The following is a 25816-nucleotide window of genomic DNA, read 5'->3' on the forward strand; positions in this document are numbered from 1 at the left end:
AAAAGAAAGAAAGAAAAAATCATCTCCCATTCCTGTATAATCAGTCGCACTCTCTTTCATCACCAATACCACACAACAGATGTATACATATAACATACTATCTACAGCATTTGTACACAAATACTGTTATTCACAACTCGGTTATAATTTTAAGATATGAAAATTAACTATGCATGAGAAAGCATCTTGTTGACCCTACAAGATTACAGATACATGGGAGGAAGAGACCGATTTTTTATTTGTTATCCTGAAAACGTTTGCAGCCATGGGCCACTTATTAAAGTATACTGAAACAAGGTAGTAATCCCCACAACCATAATGCCATGATGGAAGTTCTTACAATACAGAAATACTCCCACAGTTAAAAGAACTGTAAAACTGCACTGAACTCACTTTGTTGAATGGTGGAGTGGCTGAGGGAGCCAGAGAACCGTCCCAACGTCTCTTCCTCAGGATGCTAGGAGAAGCGACAGGTGACAGCTGTGAAACACCAACTGACACTCGTGGAGTACTCTGTGAAACCTCTGCAACACCTGTTGGCATGGCAACACTGACTGAGGACTGTGAGGTGCTGCTGGTGCTGGCTTCAGCTGAAAGAGCACAGTCCTGTGACAAGTCGTCTTCGGAGTCATCAGCCATGGATGTGGTCTCAGACTGGTAGTCCTCAGACACATTATCTGCCTGACTTTCAGCACCCAGATGATCTGTGCTCTCCCCCTCACCAGACTGCTCTTCTGAAGAGCTGCTGCAGGGAGCTCCCACACTGCCACCAGAAGCAACAGCCCCTGAAGGGCATGGTGTTGCACGAGTAGCCCTGGAGCTGGGGGAGGAAGACTGTGAAGGAACAGCAGAAAAAACAAACACTGACGATGGTTCTGACACAGGATTACCAGCTGCTGCCAGTGAGGAGCCACTCTCTGCACTCTGAAGAGAATCTTCAACAGTCATGAGCACATCAGCTTCATTGAAACAGTCCTCATCTTGCTGTTGTCCTTTCTGTTCAACACGGTCACTATTCTCAGATGCCTCTTGCACAAGGATGGATGATTTGTGCACCCCACTTGAATCTGAACTTACAGCTGACTTTGAAGCTGCAACATCCGAGGAATCAGAAAATGCACCAAGTCGGACAACTGATGTGACACTAGACTCTGTATCTTCAGCTGTATTTGTAGAGCTGTCCTCACCAACTGGAGAGTCATCTGCACTGTCTACTTCATCACAATTTTCTTCTTTTCCAGCAAGCAAAGATTCATCAATCTGTGATTCAGGCCTCTGAACAGTACTGTCTCTGGACACCTGTTTCCCCAGGTTTTGACCCTCACGCACAGCACTACTACTAGTGCTTGCATTGTCTTCATTCTGTTCTTGGCATGGTGGCTCTGTGCGGCCAGGCTGTCGGTTCTTTTCCCTGTTCTGCAGATACTCAATGATTTCTTCTGCAGTAGCATCAGACTGATCAATCAACATGAACAGTTCGATTTTAGAAAGTTTTTGCTGCGTTTTCTCCTCAGGGTTCAGTACTTTGTCAGCAACGATGAGGGCAGGGGTTTCTTCGTGACTGTCTGTCTCTTCACTGGTCAGTTCTGTCTTCCCCTCCTCTCCAGCTTCATCAGACTTATCCAGGCAGTTCTGTTCCCCTGTGGCATCAGCACTGTCATTAGGCATGTCTTCCAGCACCAAACTTCCCTGCTCCACTTCCAACCCTTTCTGGTTGTGGGGGAAATCAGACTCCAAGCATTCCTCGCTGAGAGGCAAATCAATTGCACCAAAACCAGTGTCTTTATTCACAGAGGTGTCACCAACATTGTCAAATGACCGTGAAAAGGGGACAGGTACAGGTGACATGTCCTGACCAAAGATGTCTTCAGATCCTTCCCCTTCCAGATGCCCATCATCACCACTGTGGTCAGGGATAAGTTTTGCTGGACTGCACACAGAGGTAGATGGCTCTGAATTCGCCTTGGCAGGAGTGTCATTACAGATATCTTCTGACTGCTGTGCACTCATCTTGGCATCATAATCTTCAGCTGCACTCAGTGCACTGGCACAGGCACTAGCCCCCTCATCCCCAGACACTTCCATCTCGGTGCTCTCATCCTCCACAGTTATCTGACTTTCTGAGGATGCAGGGAGGAAACCTTCAGATTCAGATACATCACTGGCCTTATCTGTTTCACCGACACACTGTTCCCCATCTTGGGAGGGAGCTTGTTGAGGCTCCTTTTCACTGCCGTCATATTGTGACTGGCCTTGAGATTCATCCTCATCATCTGGTAACTGATGCTTGCTGTCATTTTCACAGTCCACTGGGTGACTCTCCTGAGGCAGGCTCTCAATTGTCACATCAATGCTGCCCTTGTGACTTTCAGAGTTTTCAATCAGTGCCTCTTTATCCTTTTCTTCATCGTCAGATTTCCCCAACACTGCCTGCAGGTCTGGACTGTGTTTCCTGGAGCTTGCCTTTCGATCAGGGCCCCTCCTCAGCCATGTCCTGTGGCGCTTCACCAGGCTCTGAGCAGCCACAGTGCTACTGGAGAACCTGGGATGCACCAGAGATGCAGGTCTCTTCTTTCCCCGTGTGGTCATTTTACCGCTGTCTTCTTCACTACAGGTGAGCTTAGATTTTGATCGTAATGACAGCTTGAGCTCCTTTACTGATTCTGATCTGACATTGTCTGCGATGGGACTGGGACCATTAACGTCACTTACAGCTGCCTTTTGCGTAGCTTGTGTGTCTAGTGGTTTGCTGTCAATCTGGACTTGATCGGGGGGTGCAGTCTTCTTCTTACGCAAGCGTAATCTGGGTGGACTTCGGACTCCTGCATTGAATTTTAACACAGATCTTTTTGAATCAGGTGGGCTGCTATTCACTGAAGCTTCAATGCGGCTTTTCTTTGAGGGTGTTTCTCCTGTGGGATCCACTTCAGTCCTCCCATCGAATGTGCATGTTAGCACATCTGCATTCCTCTGCTGATCCTTTTTACTGTCAAATACATCTTTTTTCCACTTCTTGGCCTTGCCAGCTGACTGTGAGGCCACATGACTGCTTTCAAAGTCTGACTCCAACATGCTGTCTAAAGTCAGTCCTAAGGACTTGGACGCTGACTTCTGCTTGGCCGCATTCTTCTTTCTCTGTGTGGTGCTTTGTCTCAGAGGAGTACAACTTGTCTTGTTCTCTGGTGTTACCTCACCAAGGTCCTGTGGACTCAGACGAACCCCTTTCTTTTTCAAGCTGTTTGGTATGTTCTTACTGCTCATACCATTCTTTACATCTTGGGAACTAACAGCTTTTGGGCTTCCATGTTGGCGAAGAGATCTGGCATGAGGGGATTTACTACACCTCGGTGAATGTGGACTTCTTAGTGTCTGTTTTCTGTTCTTTTTCTCTTCAGGGCTTGAAGTGGAATGGTGTTTCCCTGTCTTTAATTTGAAGCAGCCACATTTGGCCTTCTGCTGAGAATGCTTTCTTGGGGTGCGACGCAGAAGGTTTGGGTCAGCAATTCTTTTAGGACTCTGCTGTTTTCTTTTCCTGGAACGTTCAGTGTGCTCACTCAGTGTGGAGTCTTTCGATGGATCAAATGTGGCTGGTGAGTCAGACAAAGCATTCTCCTGAGAACTGTGTGGTGTGCTTTCACCACCGTCCCCATCCTGAGACTGTTTTTGACTGTCGCTTGCATCCGAAGTCTGTGACCCCTGAAAGCAACTGGCGGGTTTCAGTGGTGTCAGTCTCAAAGTTGGTGTCAGTTGAGGATCAGTTGTCTCCACTCCTGTGGGCTTGACAGAGGCTGTTGTGTTGTCACTTTCCTCCACAGGAGCAGACTCCATTTCCATTGAATTTTGAAAGCGTGAAGAGCGGCGTTTCAGTGGTGTTGGTCTCAAAGTTGGAGTCATCTGTGGGTCACATGTCTCCTTTGCCACAAGCTCAACAGGGGCTGTCGTGATGTTGCTTTCCTTTACAGAATCAGACTTGGTTTCCATAACACAATTAGACCCTTCATCAAGATTCTGTTTCAATAATCCTGAAAATCCAAGTTGGCTGTGAGCATCCAAAATAGCTCGATGATCTTCAGAGGCACCATGTTCTTTCTTTTTTCTTTTCTCTTTCCTTTGTCCAGCTGATTCCACAACAGAGGAGTGAGCACTGTCTGTGTCTACAGGGAAGCCCTGAGATGCCATTTCATCGCAAACGACCGGTGGTGGCAGCAACTGGAACCTTGGTGTGAGTGAAGGCACATCTTCCACAGAGGATTGATGCGAAATGCTGTGCTCATGGTCTTCATTCACAGGCAGCATATGTTCCTCTGCAGCAGCACTCCTGCTTCTTGTCAGCCTTCTCTTCACAGAGGATATCCCCCTGGATGAAGGGGCTTTGGTTGGAGTTTCTCCAACTGATGTAATGGTCGATGTTGATGTTTCTTTTGTCATGGAAGGAGAGACCTTTGAGGGTGTTTCTAAAACTGAAGTAGTGCCAGTGGAAGTTGTTTCAATCAGTGTTTCTGGTGGTGTCTTTGTTTCTTCTGCCAGAATAATACTCTCTGCAGACTGCTTTTCAGCTGGAACTGGTGCCTTACTTGATGATGCATCATCTTTGTCAGTTTCCTTGTCAGACAAATCAGATGATTCTTTTTTCATCTGTTCTGCATTGCTTTTCTTCAGCCAATTTTTCAAACTGATGTATGGATCTTTTTCATGCTCTATATTTGATGGGCTTTTCATGTCCTGACTGCGCGACCTTCTATTCAGCCTATTCATGCTTATACTCCTACTCCTCTGACTGGATGGTCTGCCTGAACTGACTGACGAACTTCGCGCGCTAGCCAGACGTACTTTCACAGCACTTCTTGTTTCCCGTTTTTCACGAGAAGACTGGGAAGGTACAGACACTTTGGACTGTGGTGTGGACTTACTGCTTGAAGTGTCCATCGGTTTTTCTGCTTCATCTGTGACTACAGTGGGCTGGGGAGCAGGGAGGCTATGTGGTTGGTCTTTGTGGCCAGAATGCTGGTCAGTAACCAGTGATGAACTGTCCTGTAGTGTGGTGATCTCTGGCTGCTCCTCTGTCACCTTGACAGGTGTCTCAGGGGCCTGGAACTCTTCTTTTCCAGCAGGTACTTCCTGAAAGCGAACACTGGACCGTCTAGCACTCCGCCTAGGGGCAGAAACCTTTGTGGAGTTGGATTTGTCTTCCGATGTTTGAGGTGTGGACACTTGTTTCTGAAAAACAACAACATAATTCTGTCAAGATCATTGCAGTAAATCACATACATTCAAACTCATCTGCATTAATTAATACTCCCTCTGGAGAATCTTTTACAATCACATGCATAACATTTAGCATAAGCTATTACTCTGTGGCTGGACTGTTTTGATCTCACCCTCCCCTCATTTTTGCTAGGTCAACACAGTATGACATGTTACATCAACCAAAGCATTTTATCAACCAAAGTATTTCTTCTCCTTTCATGTTTGTATAATCAGTCTTGGGAAGGACTATCATTGTGACAGTCTGATCAGTTCAAATATCAAATAACTGAGCCGAACATATAAATGATACCAATTCTTTACAGAATCTGCAATGAAGAATGGCAATAACTCATGTGCAAAAGAACATAAAATAAATAAAAATAAAATAAAATAAAAAGACAATAGGTGTGAAGAAGAAAAGAACAATAAGTCTCACCGGTTCCAGCACTTCTTGAGACTGACTGGACTTGACAACAATCACGTCATCCACGGCTGGCTTGTCCAACATACTACTGCAAACATAAACAAAAACCTTCACAACAATGCTAGTTTCATTTGAAGCAGATCCATAACATTTTTGTGATACTTAAACTTTTTTTCTCCATTTATCTATTTTTTGGTTATACATACCCACAGACAAAAAACTGTTATCACACAAACAGAAGAAGGTTGATCTAAACTGTCTATTGCATACATCATTTCAATATTTTCTAACCAAGACTGTATGTGGATTTCTAAGAAACATGGATCCCTAACTCTATCTGTACAATACACCCAGCTATTTATCTATATTGATTATTGCTCAACCAAACACACAGAGCCAAATGATTTACTTATCAATTTTTTTTCTTCTGTATGAAACAAAGGCAAAAGTAACAGAGATAGACAAAAATACATGATAGGCACAAACCAAGAAACACAACAGGCAACTATACAACTGAACTAACTGAAAAAAAAAAAAAGGTTAAAAAAAAAAAAGGATTTTTTTTTTTTTTTTTGTTTTTCAAAACTCACTCCTGCAGAGTAGATTCTGAAGAAAACAGAGACATCAGAGAAACATCCTGTGATGCTTCCAGATTGTTGTACATGGCTGGCAGTGCTCTGAAAAATATAACGGTCTGCAGGTCAGGTTACAGTCTGGAACACAGATATGGAACACTATCGTGCTCACCACTGCCACAAATACTCTCATAACACCTTACTGATACTCATGCCTATGGAAGATCTTCACACATGAAAATGCGGAACACCTTACTAATACTCATGCCCAAGGAAGATCTTCACACATGAAACCTGTCTCCTGATTAAAGCAAGATAAATACACACGCTAGTATATGTGGAGTACTCAGAAAACAAAGAGGGCATGCGAAGAGAAAGAAGAACATTGAAAGATGGATTATTTTCTAAAATGTACCAAAACATGAAAAGATTGTGCTGCACCAAGTGTCATTAAATATTCAGTGTGCATGCATGAATCATGTAAATCAGTGTGTGTGCAAAAGCACAGGTATTATACATCGTGAAGAATGTTTATATACTGACATTTGTGCACATATCCTGGAGGCCAACTCACCGTTTTTCTTTCATGACCTCCTTCTGGTGTTCTGTCAACACACGTCGTTTGTTGGGTGTCCCAGTGATCACCACAAAGTCCTGGCCAATAGAAAACATGATCAAATATTTTCCCCAGCACTGTAGTGAAACAGTGTTCTCAGTGCTGTTGTTATAGTAACACTAGTGGAAAGGGCAAAGGCTTTGAACCTTTAGAGCTCTAATTAGGAGTTCTACATCTGAATTGCTTATCATTACATTTGTTGGGGAGTATGACATCTGACATCTGGGTCATACCCGATTGTTGTGACACATCAATAATAATAATAATATAGTTTATACAGCACCTTTCAATGTAAAACATGCTCAACTGCACTGTGCAATGTAAAAAAAAAACAAAAAACAACTGACAAGTAAAACATGCATTTATACACTGAACATACAACCAAACACTGAAGTACGTTAAGACACACCCAAAGATGTTCAAACACAACATCACACCCATACATTTCATACATCACAATGCTTAAATAATGTACATTTCATAAATATCACAATATCTTCCGTATGATCTTTAAATGGAAAATTGTAAAGGCAAACACACAACATACTGGTTATTCAGACAGCAAATGAACAGGAACCAATCTCAATGACTCTGAGAAAGCATGACATTTCACTGAAAACTTCAAGGACCACAAAACACTGAACAGAACATTCCACACACAAAGACTGCTAACCTTTTGTGGCAGGCAGTCCAAGGGCAACCTCTTGCGAGCAGATGATGCCGATTTCAGGTTTTCTGATCTCAGCTGAACTCGCTTGGGTGTGATGGGTTTTGTGGTAGGTTTGGGGGATACCTCTTTGTTGAGAAAGCTGCCTCGTAGGCGGACAGGTGAGGGCATCCCAGGCAGGAGGGGTTCTGGTGCCTGGGAATCCATCTGTTGGTACACAAAGACCACAGTCAGCATGGCAACACCCAAGGTCAACATTTGCCATCGACAATAAATCTGCTACAACAGAAATACAGCTGTGAGATAACTGTGTTCATGGTTGAATGAAGGTGGTGTTAGTAATAATTTAAAAAAAAAAAAAACACCCAAAAGAATGAAGATCTCAACAAAAAAACAGGAATGGAAACCTATACAGTGCCTTCCAATGCTCAAGGTGCTTTACAGTAACTGCAAAAATACCAAAGAAACAGCATGGTGTGGTATATAAAGCAAAGAGATAACAAGTATGTTACTTACACACACTTACAAATAAATGGGCACACACATGCATACATACACAAGCGCACACATAACACACTGATATCTTTCTCCATGCCACAACAGTTCTTACACTGATTTGACCAATATCATTTACTGTCAAGGGAAGAAATGTCAGAATACATACGTGTATACATAAAATAGGAGAATCTCTTTGGAACAAAAGCTTTCAGTTTATTTCCAGTCTGACTACATACTGCTGCTGCAAAGAAGAGTCAAGCAATACTCAGGACACTTGAATATGAACATGCACCTTGCAGAATAAACCTCACCTGGCTCATTTGACTGATTGGAGTCTCATCAATGACGGACACATCCACCGCGTTCCAACCAGGCAATGACAGCTGTGTCTTTTCTCGCAGCTTGACAAAAATGCCCCTGGTAAACAAACAAAAAAAAATCATAACTTTTTAATACAATAATTTGTGATATTTTTAAGTGACGTGGACATGTTTCCGACATTCACCTGCCATTTATGAGCGTCATGTGAAACTGATATTTATAAATACCTCTGTAAATAACTTCCAGTAGCTCTACAATGCACCTGAAGGCTTTTCAACTCAGCATGCAGACACAATCCACACAAACCCAGCAAGAAGATTTTCAACTGACTGCGCACACAGATAACACACCCACCCCTCCCCACCATACCCCAAAGAAACACCAAGAAACGATGACTCACTGAAGCTCGGTGGGATAAATCAGAGGGGCGGAGCCTTCCCCAAACGTAGCATTCCACAGCTGCACAGTCTGATTTTTGATGGAGCGGCGCGGGTGAAGGAACGCGGTGTGCAGTAAAGGGGTCATCTGCTGCAGCAGGTCACTGTCGTACTGGCCTTTGTACTGACTGCACAGCGTGCTGCACACCTCTTGCCACAGCCGATCCAGCTGTACACACACACACATTGCTCTGAATCACTGAGTAGTAAATAGATGATAAACCAATATGAAGAAGAAAGAACACACATGGCAAAGTCCGGGGTCAGGTTAGGACATCTATGATCAGAGACTTAGACTTATAACAGAGAACATTCTAACCTGTGCAGAACTTGACTGTTAAGTTATTGTGAGACAATATGGGCCAACAGCTTTCTGCTTCGGTTAATTAAAGCACATATGCTTTGAAAAAGAACTTTTGTTTTCCTATAATTATGTTGCATCTAATAAACTTACCATGACCCAACAGTGTACACTCCAGCAGGGGTCCAAATCCTGTTCTATGCAAAATACTACACCTCTCATATGGATATCCCTGTTTTATATTCCAAATGTATTTGAAAAAAAAAAAAACAAAAAAAAAACTGAAGAAAAACAAACCATCAAAAAAACAAACTAACCAACATCCCAAACAAACAAAAATCAACAAAATCAATGTGTTCTTTAACAGTATAGGAACTGCTGACACAATATCATTAGGGGAAACACAAAATTACCTACCTTCTGTATGAAAGCTGGAGTGCAGACTTTGGCCTGCAGTTTCTTGGGGACTGCCGCAAAGAGAGCAGCCAGGGATGGGGCCAGTATCTCCATCATGTGACTGATCAGACTGGACACATTGACAGACATCAACAGCATGCTCAGGATGTCCATTATCTTGCTGCAGCAGTTGCCAAGCTGCGCACTGCATTCCTTCCCCTTCTGTAACACAGCGATAAAGGACAGTTGTGAGTTCTGTCTTTGGCAATAACTCAGTAGAAGACAAGTATTAAACATGAGTACAGTATTACTGTGGACAGGCTTGAGTTTCACCCTCCACCCTCCCGACTGCCCCTGTAGGTTGGCAGGGAAATGATCCCAGTTCATGAGACTGCTCTCAGCTGGCCCCTGGACATCTCCCACATGTGAGTCAATTAAGGTGGGATCCACATCCCAGGTAAATAATGACTTTTGAAACAAAAATAAACCCCTGGTAAGAAATGCTTCCTCCTGGGGAAGCAAGAGAACAATATAAGCAAAAATCAAAACAAAAACCCCATAAAACTTGAGAGTTTATGTAGCTAATCAAATAACAAGGCTTGGTTGAAAAGAATACAATAGAAATCATGTTTATAAACCGGCCAACCATAAAAGCTTGGTTAAAAAGAATGACAACATGGAGAAATACAACAAACCCAAAAAGACAAAGTCACAAGGCTATCCCACCTGTTTGGCACCTGTGGACCTGTCCAGTTCAGCCTGGACCTCAGCCATGACCCAGTCCATCAGCTGCTTCAGCAAGGCCACAAATGAGTGCAGGTTGCCCAGTGGTTTGGGCTGTGAGCGGGGCTTGGCGGACGGGGCGCTGCGAATACCCTTCATGAAGGGGTTGGCCGTCTCCAGGGAGCTGAAGTCAATGGTCCCCACCATGGTCTGACACAGCTCTACTAGGTGTTCCAGGGTCAGGGGGTCCTGGGTGAACACCATCAGTACAGTGAGGGAGGGTGTTCATTATGAGTTCTTATCACAGACATCTAACACAGAAACTGACATCTTTTGGGGGATGTAACTTGTACTGAGAGAATTTAACCCTCATGGCAAGGGAGAAAAAATAATTAACACAAAAATTTGGCATCTTTGCTGCCTCTCCTGCAAATGTCTTTCTGGTGGTTTCAGTGTAATGTCAAATATATCTCATTTCCTCACTTTCCTGGTATGGGTTATTCCCATCAATCATATCCCCAGAGGTGGTGTCATAAAATCTATATTTCATTTATTAAAAGACAGAAAAAGGTGTGCGTCGGGTTAAACCGGCTGTAGCTACTTTCATTTTCTCCGCATAGGTGGATAGTAGTTTGCACAGGACAGGAATGTCAGACCCCTGCCGGAGTCTGCACTAGTGGGTCACAGTTAAGTATGTGTAATTAAACCAGAATTTAACTAACAACTGCAAGGGAGAATGCTGTTAAAATTAAACATTTCTAATGTCATTGTGGGTCCTATCATATTCTGCACTTCAATTAGAGTTAAGTGCAAGTGTAAAGTAAGCAGTAATGATAAACATAATAATATCTTATCAACAGTCAATTCATATATATTGCCCAGCTGAATACATATGCCTTTCAAAACTTAACACTGAAGACAGTGTGACAATAACTGTAAAACACTTCTGAACTGATTGTGCCGAGATAAAAAAGCAACCACAAACCCCCCACCTCTTCTCACCAATTTACACCATCACTGTTACACTATCACTGGAGATAACACTGAACTGTCATGTAAAAAAAAAACCACAAACACCAATCATCAGTCTAAACCATTCAGTGTAAAATTGCGACAACCATGCAAGAACAATTAGCAATCTTTGCACCATGACAACTTTCTGTCAGGCTTATTTATATCTGAAAGCAACAAATTTCTGTATGGCCTAGATTCAGTGGAACAATCATGCACTCTCTTTCAAGATACTGTTTTCCATTGTGCAAAAGCAAAAGAAGAGAAAGAAAGGAGAGGGCTGGTCTCAGAAAGAAGGCTTTAACACCTGCACTCACCTTCTCATAACTGTCAGCAGAAGCCTTGCTCAGAATCTTCTGTGAGAGCTCCTCCACAACCATGTTGGCCTCAGCAGTGGTAACCATGGCAGCCAGGCGAGCGAAGGTGAAATACACTTCATTTAGCGTCTTGACGGTTGTCTTGTGTACTGTCTGTTAAAATAAACACCACTGCATCACAATCAAATGGCTATGTGATTTCTTCACTTTCTGGAGGCACACGTGCGTAAACACTGGTACATCTATGTGTGATCTACTAACAAAGTGGCAGTATTAGCCTAACAGCATAAACCTATTAACATAGTTTTGCATCAGTCTGAAGTGGCATAACTGACACTATTTTGTTTCAAGTCTGTAATCTTTAATGTCACTCGATCAAGAAAAACTGAAGAATTTCATGAGAAAAAAAAAAAGAAAAAAGAAAAAGAAAAAAGCAACCTTCTTTCCCTCCCACAGCATTCACATCATACTGTATCACAGCCTACCTGTGGCACTCTAGGGCCCATCAGATAGGTGACTGGCAGCAGCAGTACAGTGTAGAGACAACCAAAATTGGGCCACAGATCATCGTCCTGGTCAACCTGGTTTGTCTGCAACCAATAATACATACCATGCAAATCCCATTTCAGATGTGTCATGTCTGAACAATATATTTAATTCATGTTAACACTCAATGGTAGAAATAAGATACTGCACTGTTTGGCAGACCATCAGTATGCTGTCAGAAAAACCAATGAAATATACAGTAAATCCCCAATGAAGTAAAACGCAGACACCATGCTATACAGATGCAAAAGGTACAAATCATGTGGTGGGAAGATGCATCTTTGTTCACTTCATTAACCTAAAAAAGGCAGTATGGTGCAGCAAGGGAAGAACTGTACATCAATATAATCTATTTAACATTTTTCATGATCATAGTTGACTAAGAATAAGAACGTGGTAAAATCAAATACACAGATTTTAAAATGTCAGCCACCCCTGAAAACAGAGCACAGCCGCCTAAAGAGCCAGATTAAAAAGTCACACACACACATCTGAAAGCAAACTCAGACACAGAGTGAACATGAGATTTGTAGTCAATGAATACAGAAGGAAAACAAGATAGGACAACTTTCTAAATTCTATCCAATCCAGACATATTCATAGCTAATTCAATAAAAACTACAATCTTAAAATGCCAACTCTGTTGATTTCATCATCATTCATGAAATATAGAAAGCAACACCATACAATATTCATCACTATGACAAACTCAGGATACAAAGAAACTGTCCATAAACCAACCAAGCTTTCAAACACAAAGAGAGAGGAATCTTTTCTCTTATCCTTTGTTGCTTACTGTCCAGCTCATCACACATGGGCACATCAGGGCAAAAAACAACAACAACAACAACAAAAACACCCAAAAAGTGGTCCTGTAAAACCCAAACAAAAACAACAAGAAACCCCCTGCCTTCCCCCAAAAAACGAACCTGGAAAAGAAAACCGGACACACGTTCAATCACAGTCCTACACATAAACCTTTGACATGTCTCTGATGTGGACTATTCCTTTACCCCCCCCCCCCTCTGACAGGATATATATATATATATATAAATAAATATATGTAAAGAGGGGGACTCACGGCAGAGATATGCTCCAGCAGCCTGTTGGCGACGATGCTCCACAGGCGCCACAGGACCTCAGGGCTGGCAATGCAGGGTGCCTGGCTGTCCAGCAGCTTGCCCACCCTCTCCAGGAAGGGTAGGGTGCTGCCAGGGTGCTTGGTGCCACCCTTCACCAGGGTGATGAACAGTGTCACAAAGCTGAAACCACATGTCAGGTATAAACTCTGAGTATTTATCTATTTTATTTTTTAAAGTAACAAACTACTGCCTGCACCTTTCTTTGTTTTCTTACCAAGTCATTTCTTTCCACCTTGTATTCTAACCAAAGCATTTTTCTCACAACTTTTTTGCTATTTTTTTCACTCTCAAGTGCAAATGAACATTCCAATAATGAGTTCTTCCTATTTTCTTTGAAATACAAATTGATAAAAACAACAAATGATCAGGTCAAGAATGAAAAAAAAAGGAGACAAAATCATGAAATACACTGTGTGAAAACAATACAATGATCCACAGAAATCTTCACCTTTTTAGACCTCATTATCACTTCCTCCTGCTCCTTTCAAAAAGCAGATACAAAAAACAAAACAAAAAACAACAAAGAATTGGAAAGGAAAGCTACTATGCCATGATCTCTCCAACTCACCTTTCTTGCTTGCCACATTCAATTAAGGCAGAAGAAGACAGCAGAAGTTCACATAAAGAATGGGCACGGCACTGAAAAAGACATTAAAAAACATTATTCTAAATTTTTTTTTTAAAGCACTTGCAAGTACAAGTGAACAATTCAAATCCTTACTATAAATTACTTTTGAAAAAATGCAACCAAAATTTCGAAGTCCAAAATTTCACTTCGATTTTCAAATCACACAAAACAACAAAAAATCAAATAATCCAGATAAGAATCTATTCAATCAACAAGAAAAACTGGCATGTGGTCATTTCAAAGGCCTACGCCCAATAAAGAAATCAAGATAATAACGCCAATGGACACCATACTGCCTGCCAGTCTGTCTTACCCCTGCCGGAGTCTGCACTAGTTAGGTCACGGTTAAGTATGTGTAATCAAATCAAATAATCCAGATAAGAATCTATTCAATCAACAAGAAAAACTGGCACGTAGTCATTTCAAAGGCCTACGCCCAATGAAGAAATCAAGATAACGCCAACGGACACCATACTGCCTGCCAGTCTGTCTTACCTTGAACAGAGACCCTTCGACAAGAGCGGGTGACGACAAAATGTCAGCTGGCAAGGAACACACCAACTGGAAGAGTTTCTGAAAAACAACAACACAGGTTTTTAATTAACAAAAAATCGAAAAAGATGAATAAACAATGTTAAAGATCCCAGCCTTTTATGGCTATAACGGCAGTGAAGTCATATTCACAGAAGACACTGTCAAGGGCTGAAAGGAAGATCAGGTAGCCAGAAACACGTGTGTGGAAAGGGGAAAATCATCCAAGTAAATGCCTTTCCAAGGACAAAACACTTGGCTGAAATGGGGCTTCAAACCCTGATCACTGACCGATTCAGCCATGGCACGTCTTGTATGTAATACATACAAACACACAATAATGCCGCGATCACTGACCGATTCAGCCATGGCATGTCTTGTATGTAATACATACAAACACACAATAATGCCACGATCACTGACCGATTCAGCCATAGCACGTCTTGTATCTAATACATACAAACACACAATAATGCCGCGATCACTGACCGATTCAGCCATAGCATGTCGTGTATCTAATACATACAAACACACAATAATGCCGCGATCACTGACCGATTCAGCCATAGCATGTCTTGTATGTAATACATACAAACACACAATAATGCCGCGATCACTGACCGATTTAGCCATAGCATGTCTTGTGTCTAATACATACAAACACACAATAATGCCGCGATCACTGACCGATTAAGCCATAGCATGTCTTGTATCCAATACATACAAACACACAATAATGCCGCGATCACTGACCGATTCAGCCATAGCATGTCATGTATCTAATACATACAAACACACAATAATGCCGCGATCACTGACCGATTCAGCCATAGCATGTCTTGTATCCAATACATACAAACACACAATAATGCCAAGATCACTCTGAATGCAACAAGAAAGACCCTAACACATTAGGTTACACACAAAAAACAAACAACAACAAAAAAGCCCTGGGATACAGCACAACTTACCAAAGTCATCTTACTCTGCAGCACTTTGATGGATATCAGAGCCTGGAACTGGGACAGGAAAGAAGAAACAGCAGTGTTGCTCTCGTCCCGGTCTTTCTCCACAGCTGACAGGATGTAGGACGTCATACGTTCCCAAATGAACAGCAGCTCTTTTTCTGTAAACAAGATGCCTGGTCATGCCAACTGTACTTTCACCTCTGTCAAAATTTCACATGTTTTATTGCAGGGTTACCATAAACTCCCTACCTTTTTCCACACCAGACTGAGAACTTTTCACACCACATACAAAATCAAACTGAATCAAAATATTGACTGCTACACTGCTAAGAGAATATTCCAGTATATAAGTTCGATTTTTACTACCGGTTTTTTTTGGTTTTGTTTTTTTAAATGTATCCAGCTTTGTTGAGTGGTTGTAAGCAAGGGATCTATTAAAATTCCAAGACTTCAAGGAACCTGAAGGGCAAAACATTTTCCCTATTTTCCTGCCCCAGAAATGATTATCATTTTCCCAACTTTTCCAGACTTCCATAACTGTACAGATCCCACTATTGGAGCACAGTTCATAAACTGCTTCTGTTCTGACAGTTCTATGCATGTTGGGTAAATCAAAATTTTAGAATGTCAGGTTAATGCAAAAACATTCAAAATCTGTACAAAGCCAATGGACTATTCCTTTGGAACATTTTAAGACCAGCCACCCAACCCTGCTTCATACATGTACGATGACTGGATGATGAGATTTGTTAGCATCAAAGTACCATTTGACACTGAAGACTATAGATATAATAAGCATCAGGTACAGTTGCAGTATGCATGTCTGTACAGGTACACTTGTGCATGTGTGTGTGTATGCTTGTGTTGCAATGGTACACTTTTCAACAACAAAATGTTACAATCTCCCCCCCCCCCCCAAAAAAAAATATAAATCAACAGAAACTAGACACTACACAACCAAGTGAATACCCTTGTTCACCTAACTCTTGAATAATGATAATGTTTGAAACAACAAAAAATTAAAAATTACAAGAAAACAAATGTGAACATAAAACTACCGTGTGCTTACACATATCTAACACCACCACCACCACCACAAACAAAAAGCAGACTGCTTACCATTGGTGGCTGCAAATAGCCTGGAGAGTTCCACCATGGCAGAAATGAGGAATCGGGCATTCTTGATGAAAACACTCAGAGGCATAGTGTTGTCACTTTTCAGAGGCTCTGTAATCATGTATAAAACACAACAGTAAACTATGCGGACAATACAAGCTGCAACTTACACAATGAGCAAACATTAAAAAAACAACAACAACACCTTCAATTCAAACAGATGAACTGAGCATGGTAACTTTTATGGGAAGTCATTTAGGAATGTGTGTGTGTATGTGTGTGTGGGGGTGTGTGTGTGTGTGGGGGGGGTTCTTATGCATTCCTTTGTCAGAAATTCCAGTCTGCTTTGACTTCTACACGGCCAATCTTGCTCTGTTACTTTTAACAGCATTTTCAGATTGCACAAAATACCAACTGATACATACCACTTTATTAAACATACACACAGATTATAGTGGTACTTTATTTTTTCAATAAACAGTTTAAACAATAACACAAAGATTACAGCAGTGCTAATTTTTGCCCCCCCCCCCCCACTTAACAGTCTAACAACTCACACCAATACACAACATTCCTTGAACTCATGCCCCCATGACACTGACCGAGATCAAAGGAGAAGGCAGCAGGATGGCTGGAGTCCTGCATCAGGTATGTGAAGATCACCACACTTCTCTGCTGGGTCCTGGGGAACACCGGCAGAACCACAGGGGACCCTGGGGTGCTGGGACTGACCGCCACCTGGCCTGGATCTCCACATGGGTCGTGGAGTGCTGGCATGACATAGGACACATTTCTTTCAGTAACCACTCAGTCTACATGCTTCTGATGTGTAACACTACTTTCAGATTAACAGGGCACAGTTCTTTCAGCGATAGCAAAGTGTGCATGTTTCTGCCGTGTGACATTTCTTTCAGATATAACAGGGCACAATTCCTTCAGCAACAGCAAGTTTGCTGGTCTTCATGCTTCTGCCAAGTAACACTACTTTCAGGGCACAATTCCTTCAGCAACAGCAAAGTGTGCATGCTTCAGCCATGTGACATTACTTTCAGTTATTACAGGGCACAATTCCTTCAGCAACAGCAAAGTGTGCATGCTTCGGCCATGTGACATTACTTTCAGTTATTACAGGGCACAATTCCTTCAGCAACAGCAAAGTTTTGTGTGCATGCTTCTGCCATGTAACATTACTTTCAGATATGACAGGGAAGCTCTTTAGTAAACATAAAGTTTGTACACTTCTGCTGTGCAACATGGCTTTCAGACATCACATGACACAAATCTTTAAGCAATCGCAAAATAGCCTGCATGCTTCTGACATGCAACACCACTTTCAGATATAACATGGCACAAACCATTCAGCAAGTGCAAAAAGGTCTGTATGCTTCTCCCATATAACACTTATTCAGATAAAAACTGTAACATAAAGACTGAAATTCATGAAATTATACACATATCTTTTTTCAAAGGTATCAGTTTCCACACAAAACTTCAACTGCCTGAATGTGTGGTGGAATGATTGAAGAAGCAACAAATCATGTATAACAGCAACAGCTAAAACCGTAATGAAGTAATTATACCAACTGCAAAATAGAACCAAAGTAACAGTATCAGTAGTAAAAAAAAATAAAACCAGTCATACCTCTCAGTATGGATGATCCAGAATCTGCTCCAAGTCTGGCGTTGCCAAGGCAAAACTGCAGAAGTGGCTTCAGGATCTATGGTGGAAGAGAGAAAGACAAAGATATTTCACAAACTGATCCATGACATGCACAAAACTATTCTCAAGTCCTGCTTATCTTGCAACACAAACACCCAGAAAAAATCACCCCAGCCCTTCTTAAGAGACAAAGAATTCATCCAGAAAATGTTGGCATGAAAAAGACAGGGGAAAATAATGTATGTGATATAGGTAAGTCTAGGTAAACATTCTGTAACATGGCCATGCTGTTTCGAATCCACAAGGTCGTTATTCATACCAAACCACACCGCTAACAATACAAATTTGATCACTTGCGAAAGCAGATTCTGAAAGAACTGTGCCGAGCGACACTGCAATTCCAGAAAGTTTCAACTATTTCTTTCTCAGACAAAATGACCCACCTGATCGAACTGAACCCATATGGTGGGTCCCACGAGCAGCACGTAGTGCCACCACGTGTTCAGCTTTATCATGGCCACTTCCTCAGTGTTGGCATTGCGAGTCTTGAACACCCGCATGATCAACTCCACAAACCTGGGCTTCTGCAAGGTGCCTGTACAGTCCATCATTCACCACTTTAGTACTCCAGTAATGAAAGGGAACAAAAAGAGACATAATATCCATCCATAAAAGAATGACCAAAAACAACAACAAAAACAAAAAAAATTGAAAAGCCTATTCTTACACTTCAAAATATTGTTTCACAATGAAATTTGTAGGAGAGACTTTTGATAATAAAGAAGATGTAGAACAGATTTTATAAAGGCTAATCTCAAGATTTTACTTATTTCTGGCCTTTTTCTTTCCACACTAAAACTTTTAGCTATATGACAACTGATGGCTTTATAATCAATTATTTTCTCTTTTCACCCCATCTAAAAAAAAAGCAAGAACCAATAAATATTATAAACAGGAAACTGGCTGTGAGCTCATCGGTTTCATCAATTCAGAATACTGGTTACAGTCAATCACAGCAAGAACCGAACTCCTCACCTTTGTCATTCAAAATGTCGATGAACACCCTCCAAGATTCGAAAGCTTGGCAACGAACATGTGGAGAGGAGCATCGGAATGCCTGTTCTTGTATGGACAGCAAGCTGTTGATGAGAGCGACATTCTGAAGCTCCTGTTGAACAGAGTATATACATAGTGGTCAACAGGGATTAACATTTTTCTCCAGCCCTAAAGATTACCCTTGAGCACAGCTCAGTTACATCTGCACCTTCAAGAACTGAAAACCACTTTTCATCAAATCTGCTTCTCCAACACTGCCTTAGCTCAGTGTGGAAAAAAAAAAAAAAAACAACAACAAAAAACCCACCCCCAAAACAAACAATGAGGATTTCTGCTTCTTTGGCTGCACTTATAAAATGAGAACATTTTAACTTGTATTTGCTGACTGAGACAATAAGTGAATAGCGATTATAAAAAACAAAGGGTCAATGGCAACAAGACAGACAAAACCAGGGACGTCATATAAAGCACAATTCTGAACACACTATTCTTACCTGCTTGAAGAGCTCCATCAACAACGTGCTGGCTTTCAGTGTGAAAACTTCCAACCCATTGGTGAACATTGTGTTCAAGATGGGTACAATTTGCTGGAGGAAAAACAGCAAAAACAACAATATCAACTTTCACACATAAGCTAAATACAAGTTTTGTGGCATTCTTGAATGGTTATTACTGAATATCATCTACTTTTTAATGCAAAGTTGTTTTTTTGTTTTGTTTTTTTCATTTTTGAAGTATACAAGAACAGAAAAATGAAGAAACTAATCAAAGGGAAAAGAACAAAATAAAAAGAATGAAAGAACACAAAGGGGATGGGAGAAGACAGGAAAGAGGCACTGACGAGGGAGAAATAAAGGGCATGAATATCACAGACAATTGGACAAGCACATGACAAAATTCTTCATGTGAGAAAACTGCACAACAATTACTTTTGTGATGGTGGAAACACCAGATCGCATGAATTCCTTGTTTGCCGCCAATATTCCAGACCACTTTTGAAGTCTGCTGAAAGCGTGGTCCCGCGTCTGGGAGGACTGTGACACCAGCAGCCTCATGAAAGGTGGTCCCCACTTACTGCACAGGGCTATCATCTCTCTAGGGCACTGCTCGCCCAATCTGCAGTCACAACACAACAGTCATCTGTCAGGTATTTCTGCCCAGCCAGAAGTAAAGCCACCACCACCCACCAACTAACCAGCCTTCTTAAAAAAGGGCAACAGGTTACAAGCTGTTACATGTTTCAAAAGATTTAGGGCTTGTATTGTTTTACCTTAACAATGGTTCAGATATATTTACTTCTTAAAAAAAAACCATATTTTTCTTAGCTTGATAACTGTAAGGAGCTGTAGTAAAAAAAAAAAATTAAAAAAACAACAAAAAAAAACAAACCCCACCGAGTCCACTGACTAAATTTATGAGAAACAGAATCTCCTCCCCCCGCGCCCACACCCAATATTCCGAATGTCCTACCTCTGGATAGTATACATTGCAGCATGTTCCACCATCGCTGAGGTTCCCCACCATGACACAGCTGCTCTGCTGAAAGCGTTCATCAATGCTGAAATCTGCACATCCAAACAAAATTCTGTCAAGTGCTTTTGGAGACACAACAGCTGAAAAAAAAAGGGGATAAAAAAGGTGTCCACACACAATAAAGTGTTCATTTTTTAACCACTGGCTCAATTACTGATTTCAATAAATTGTATTATAACTGTATTATAATTTCTGTCAGAAACTATTTGGTCAATTAATAAACTTTCCTGTTTCCAAAGTGAAACCCAACACAGTTTCACAACAGAAATGAAAAGCTGGGCGGAGGATTGAAGGTTTTCAAGTTGCTAAAAAAAATACTTTGAAGATTTTAAAGCATAACATGAAGTAAAAACCATACCTTGAAAATATCATGTAACAAAACTGAACTGCAAACAACACTTGAACATGATTTTCCTTAGAAAGTTGAAAGCTACTGTAGCTCTTCTGCAGCAAGTAACCACTTTCTGTCAATTACATAAAAGCGTTCATCACCAATTTCACAAGTACATCAATTGCTACAGTTCTAGAGAATAATATACTTCACATACAGATATTAAGGAAGTGTTTCTCTTTGGGCAATACAAACCTCAGCACTCATGATACTGGCTGGAAACCTTTGGTTCCTCACACACCAAAATGCATATGTACATGTGTGTTTCTCTTTTGTCTCTGCAATAATCTTGTTCCACATCGTCACCAATTCACTCATCTCCGCAGCAGACAAGAGACTGAAATCATAACAGGAATTCAAAATGTAAAAAAAAAAAACAACCACACACACCTGACAAATACATTCTGATAATTCAGTAATATCATCTGAATAAACAGAACTACAAATCCTAATCCTAACAATCAACCCTTAATCTTCTTTGATGACAGAAGATTACCTTCTCTGATTGACTGCAAGTGCAAAAGTATTGATCATTTAATCAAAATACAAAACAAAAATGCTGATATCATCATTAAGACAGTCTGGATAAACAAGAATGCTTTGAATTTTGCTAGTCTGAAGAAGTTACTCATTTTAGACAGTGCCATTTTTCACAGGATAACCAAACAATAGTACTTTACCTCACTATGTCTTTGGTGCTCACACAATAGCCCATCACGATCAGCGCTTTGGATGTGATGGAGTTCTTAAACTCTCCATCAGAGTTCACATGTTTCTTGGTAACAGCCACAAGGCGCCGGCCTTGCTCCACCAAGTCTCGCTCGAACAGACTCAGCTCTTTGCTGATGTGATGGGACAGCCTGGTGTAGGCATCGAGCACCTGCTCATCCGAGGAGGCATCCGATTCCAACACACCAAGCACATTCCTCACATCAAGCGGCGATTCACCGCTTCCGTCCGACATTTTTCTGTTCTGACACACCAGATCAAAATTGTTTTTAATATACACAAAACATTTGGGGGCAAATCATAAAGATTACCAATACTGGTATGTCATTTATCAATATATCAACATCAACCTGGCTCGAATGATACAGACACCTGCAACAATGGACAGAAAATTTATTTTTGAGCTTGAGCTCATAGCATGCTTAATTCTTGTACAGGAATCAAGTCACGGAGGAAAAATTCCACCTCCAATAGGACAAGAAATCCATGTCTTCTCAGTTATAAGTGTGATGTCAACCACTTTAATGGGTTTTTTTTTTTTTTTTGGGGGGGGGGGGGGGGGGGGGGGAGTTTGATGCTATATCATATACTACTGGACTGCAAAGCAAACAGAACTTGAAATTTTGTGCCAAGAATCCATGAAGAACAGCGAGAATGGTCAAAATAAGACAAAGAAATTTAACCGGCCTCCAACTACATGACAACATTAATTTGGTCAAGTTTTCGTCCCACATAATCTCATTTTAATTGAACCCATTACTATCAAATGATAAATCATGATAAGTTTACGCAGATAACGACCTAGGCAATGACTATCACAAGCAAGATAACAGGTTTTCGGGTCTCACACCTTCACCATCACAGATGGATGCGTGTTACTGTCACGACTGTTCAGTCACTTCAGGAATGTCACATGTGGTTCAAAACGACTTTCTCGTCAAGTTTTTGCGCCAGAAAAGATCTTACCCACACCAACCATAAGAGCAACAACATCATTATCAGAACAAACACTTTATCTCATATTACACAAGTGCTGTGATCGTTTGAAACATGACCAAAGAATAAAACATAAACCACAAACAGACGCGCTGCAGTACGATCCAAGCGTCCGGCATTTTCAACATTTCTTACTTTTCAGTTATGTTTTTCTTATAAAAGACCTTCAAATCATCGGACATAAAAACAGTCACAATCTCTCAAAATGACACAACAGTAGAACATTTAATAAAACAGCACTGACCGTCAGCAGTAAAAATGCAGCATTCGCGAGGTGTTTCTTCCACTTTCGCGGGATTTCGCCATGAACGGAAGTAGAATTTGCTTCCGTTCTTTCCATTGGCTGGGTTGCTGGAAGTGGCGGTCAACTTTTGTTTGGCCAATTTTACTTTAATCTGTGTTACAAAATCATGTATTTGAGATTACCTTGATAGACACTGATTCAAATAAAAAGTAGTGACTTTTTAAAACAAAACATGTTGAGTCAGCTTTTCCCATTCAAGACAAATTATCGCGAAAACTTCTGTGTCGCGGCTAGATTGGACAGGCCGCGTCGTAGCTTCAAGCCAGCTCGCGCGGCAACCATAGTACTCCCGAACTTCAGTGAGCAAGAAAACCGAAAGAGCATCATAGCATGTTGTGTTGTGAGCTACGATTATTGGAATGTGCGTGTGTGTATATATGCATGTGTGGGGGGTGGGGTGGGGAGGTATGGACGTGTGTGTGTCGTGGAAGCTGCGATAAGTACGGATGTGCGTGCGGGTGGGGGTGTAGTGGGGGATGTGCAGGGTAATGTAGGAGTGTATGTGTGTGTCTCACTGTGTGTGTGTGTGTGTGTGTGTCAGTCGGGGCTTGTGCCGTGCTTTCATGAGTAGCGTTCGGCCTGTGCACTTTTGTTCAGTTGTGCTTTCATATCTGTGAAACTGCATGTTTGGTGCATATCTGTTGTGTGTGTGTGTGTGTGTGTGTGTGTACTGGAGTTTATGTGGAAGACAGATTTACAGATTAATGGGAGGGATGGATAATGATTAACAGATTGTCACATACAGACATATTTATGTGCATATTTGAATTTATATTTGGTTTAGGATTACTCTTTTCTGTCACAACATATTTCTCTGTGTGAAACTGAATCGGGCTGCTTCCCCCACGAAGAGCGCGTCGCTCGGCTAAACTGAGAGCGCCGCTACCCGGCCATTTTTTTGTTTGTTTGTTTGTTGTTGTTTTTTTTGTTTTCCTATCGAAGTGGATTTTTCTACAGAATTTTGCCAGGGACAACCTTTTCGTTGCGGCCGGTTCTTTCACGTGCCGCGCTAAGTGCATCAGTGCTGCACGTCAGTGGGACCTCCAGTCGGCCGGCGGCTTATCAGTCGTCTCAGTGGAATGACTTGCGTCCAGACCACCACTGACTCAAGGCTAGTGGAGGGGGAGAAAATACTGGTGACTGTGCCGGGATTCGAACCAGTGCGATCAGATTCTCTCACTTTGTATGCGGACGCGTTACCTCAAGGCCATCACTCCACAATATATGCTTTGATTTGTTATCAATTTTCAATAATTTCAGTTTTTGAATTGTAGTTTGATTTTTAAATTTTTTTCTTTTTTTTTTAAGATTATTTTTATTGTTCATTACTTATTATCTACCTGTTTCTTTTTATCTATTCAATTTATTCGTTTATTCATTCATTTTATCTGGCTTATCATCACGGCATCCGTCAGTCATTATTAGTATTTGTTCATTCAATTTCGTTGTTATCTATTTATCTTATCTATTTTATTTCAATTTATTCTGTTTTCCCCAAGGCCTAACTAGGCGTTTTGAGTTACACTGCGACGCCTCCTCAGTGACTGAAGTGACAACAGAATAATGAACTTTTTATCTGATTTCATCGTGCGGTAATTTCGTAACATCTGAAGCCTCTTAGCTCCTTCCCCCATGCCCCCTTGTTTTTATTATATTTTTCAAAGTGTTATTTATTGCCTTGCAACTGTGGTACATTCACTGAAAGATTTTCAGTCTAGAGCAGTATAATATGCAGTGCAGTGGTCCGTGGGAATGAAGGCATTCTCTGTTCTTCAACGAAACCGTGGCAGTGACTGAATGAGGAAGGGAGAATACTCGGTCTCATTTGATTTGGCTATTTCTCTCCCTTTGACCGCAAACAAACGCGAGCGCGGGAGCTGGATTCTCGCGCGAGTTTCCCGAGTTCGAACCCGGTCTAGTTTCGGCGCACTTGGTGTTAAAGATGGAGATTCTTCCGATCTCCCAGGTCAAGATAAGTGCAAATCAGCAAGTGCCTGATACCCCTTTCTTGTGTAAGCGAAGATCAAATACGCACGTTAATGATCCTATGATCCATTTCAGCAATCCGTGGGTCAGTTATGGAAGCAAGAACATATCTAGCATGCACAGCCCCGAAAACGTTGTATGGCTGCCGGCCCGGCTACATGGCGTGGTGAAAAGGTCATACACATAAAGTTACGTGTGTGCGTGTGTGTGTGTGTGTGTGTGTGTGTGTGTGTGTGTGTGTGTGTGTGTGTGTGTGTGTGTGTGTGTGTGTACTTGACTAAAACCTAACTGAATGACAAAAGAAACAACTGATGAACGACCAAAGGCACCTCTCGGTCAGCTCTACCCAGGTTTGCAGCCTGTTGTGCAAATGACTCCCAGTTTGTACAGCGCTTTAAGCTTGGTTTCACCGAGGGTATGCACTATATAAGTATCCATAATCATCATCATGCTTATCAGAACAGATATGTGCGCCTTCCTCCAGTTTACTGAGTAAAAAAAAAAAAAAAAAAAGCCGAACAAACAACAAACAAACAAACAAACAAAAAACCCACTTAAATCATCCGGCTACTTGGGCAATGAATTAACTAAAGAAAAATGATACCACACACACACGCACACAGCGCGCATGCATGTGTATTGAGATTTTTGTCAATATTATGTACATATTTTTATTTGCCATCTGTGCGTGTATTTT

General features: G+C 41.4%; 1 protein-coding gene across 1 annotated transcript in view; it reads right to left on the reverse strand.

Moving 5' to 3' along the window:
- LOC143301433 (uncharacterized) overlaps positions 1-23139 on the reverse strand; it is a 31876-nt gene extending 8737 nt beyond the window's left edge. The window contains exons 1-26 of the mRNA XM_076615726.1: positions 23074-23139; positions 21785-22077; positions 21300-21441; positions 20651-20745; positions 20110-20296; positions 19675-19767; positions 19160-19292; positions 18568-18719; positions 18107-18182; positions 17067-17234; positions 16468-16575; positions 15352-15506; positions 14345-14422; positions 13790-13860; positions 13161-13341; positions 12019-12123; positions 11534-11686; positions 10209-10454; positions 9504-9704; positions 8749-8954; positions 8339-8444; positions 7536-7736; positions 6821-6900; positions 6262-6348; positions 5684-5759; positions 394-5217 (exon numbers count right to left, since the gene is read on the reverse strand). Coding sequence (XP_076471841.1) covers positions 394-5217; positions 5684-5759; positions 6262-6348; positions 6821-6900; positions 7536-7736; positions 8339-8444; positions 8749-8954; positions 9504-9704; positions 10209-10454; positions 11534-11686; positions 12019-12123; positions 13161-13341; positions 13790-13860; positions 14345-14422; positions 15352-15506; positions 16468-16575; positions 17067-17234; positions 18107-18182; positions 18568-18719; positions 19160-19292; positions 19675-19767; positions 20110-20296; positions 20651-20745; positions 21300-21441; positions 21785-22068 — 8208 coding nt within the window. The 5' untranslated portion in view covers positions 22069-22077; positions 23074-23139. The remainder of the gene's footprint in view (positions 1-393; positions 5218-5683; positions 5760-6261; positions 6349-6820; positions 6901-7535; positions 7737-8338; positions 8445-8748; positions 8955-9503; positions 9705-10208; positions 10455-11533; positions 11687-12018; positions 12124-13160; positions 13342-13789; positions 13861-14344; positions 14423-15351; positions 15507-16467; positions 16576-17066; positions 17235-18106; positions 18183-18567; positions 18720-19159; positions 19293-19674; positions 19768-20109; positions 20297-20650; positions 20746-21299; positions 21442-21784; positions 22078-23073) is intronic.
- Between the last annotated feature and the right edge of the window lie 2677 nt (positions 23140-25816).

This window comes from Babylonia areolata, chromosome 2 (genome assembly GCF_041734735.1).
Source record: "Babylonia areolata isolate BAREFJ2019XMU chromosome 2, ASM4173473v1, whole genome shotgun sequence".
NCBI classification, from domain to species: Eukaryota; Metazoa; Mollusca; class Gastropoda; order Neogastropoda; family Buccinidae; genus Babylonia; species Babylonia areolata.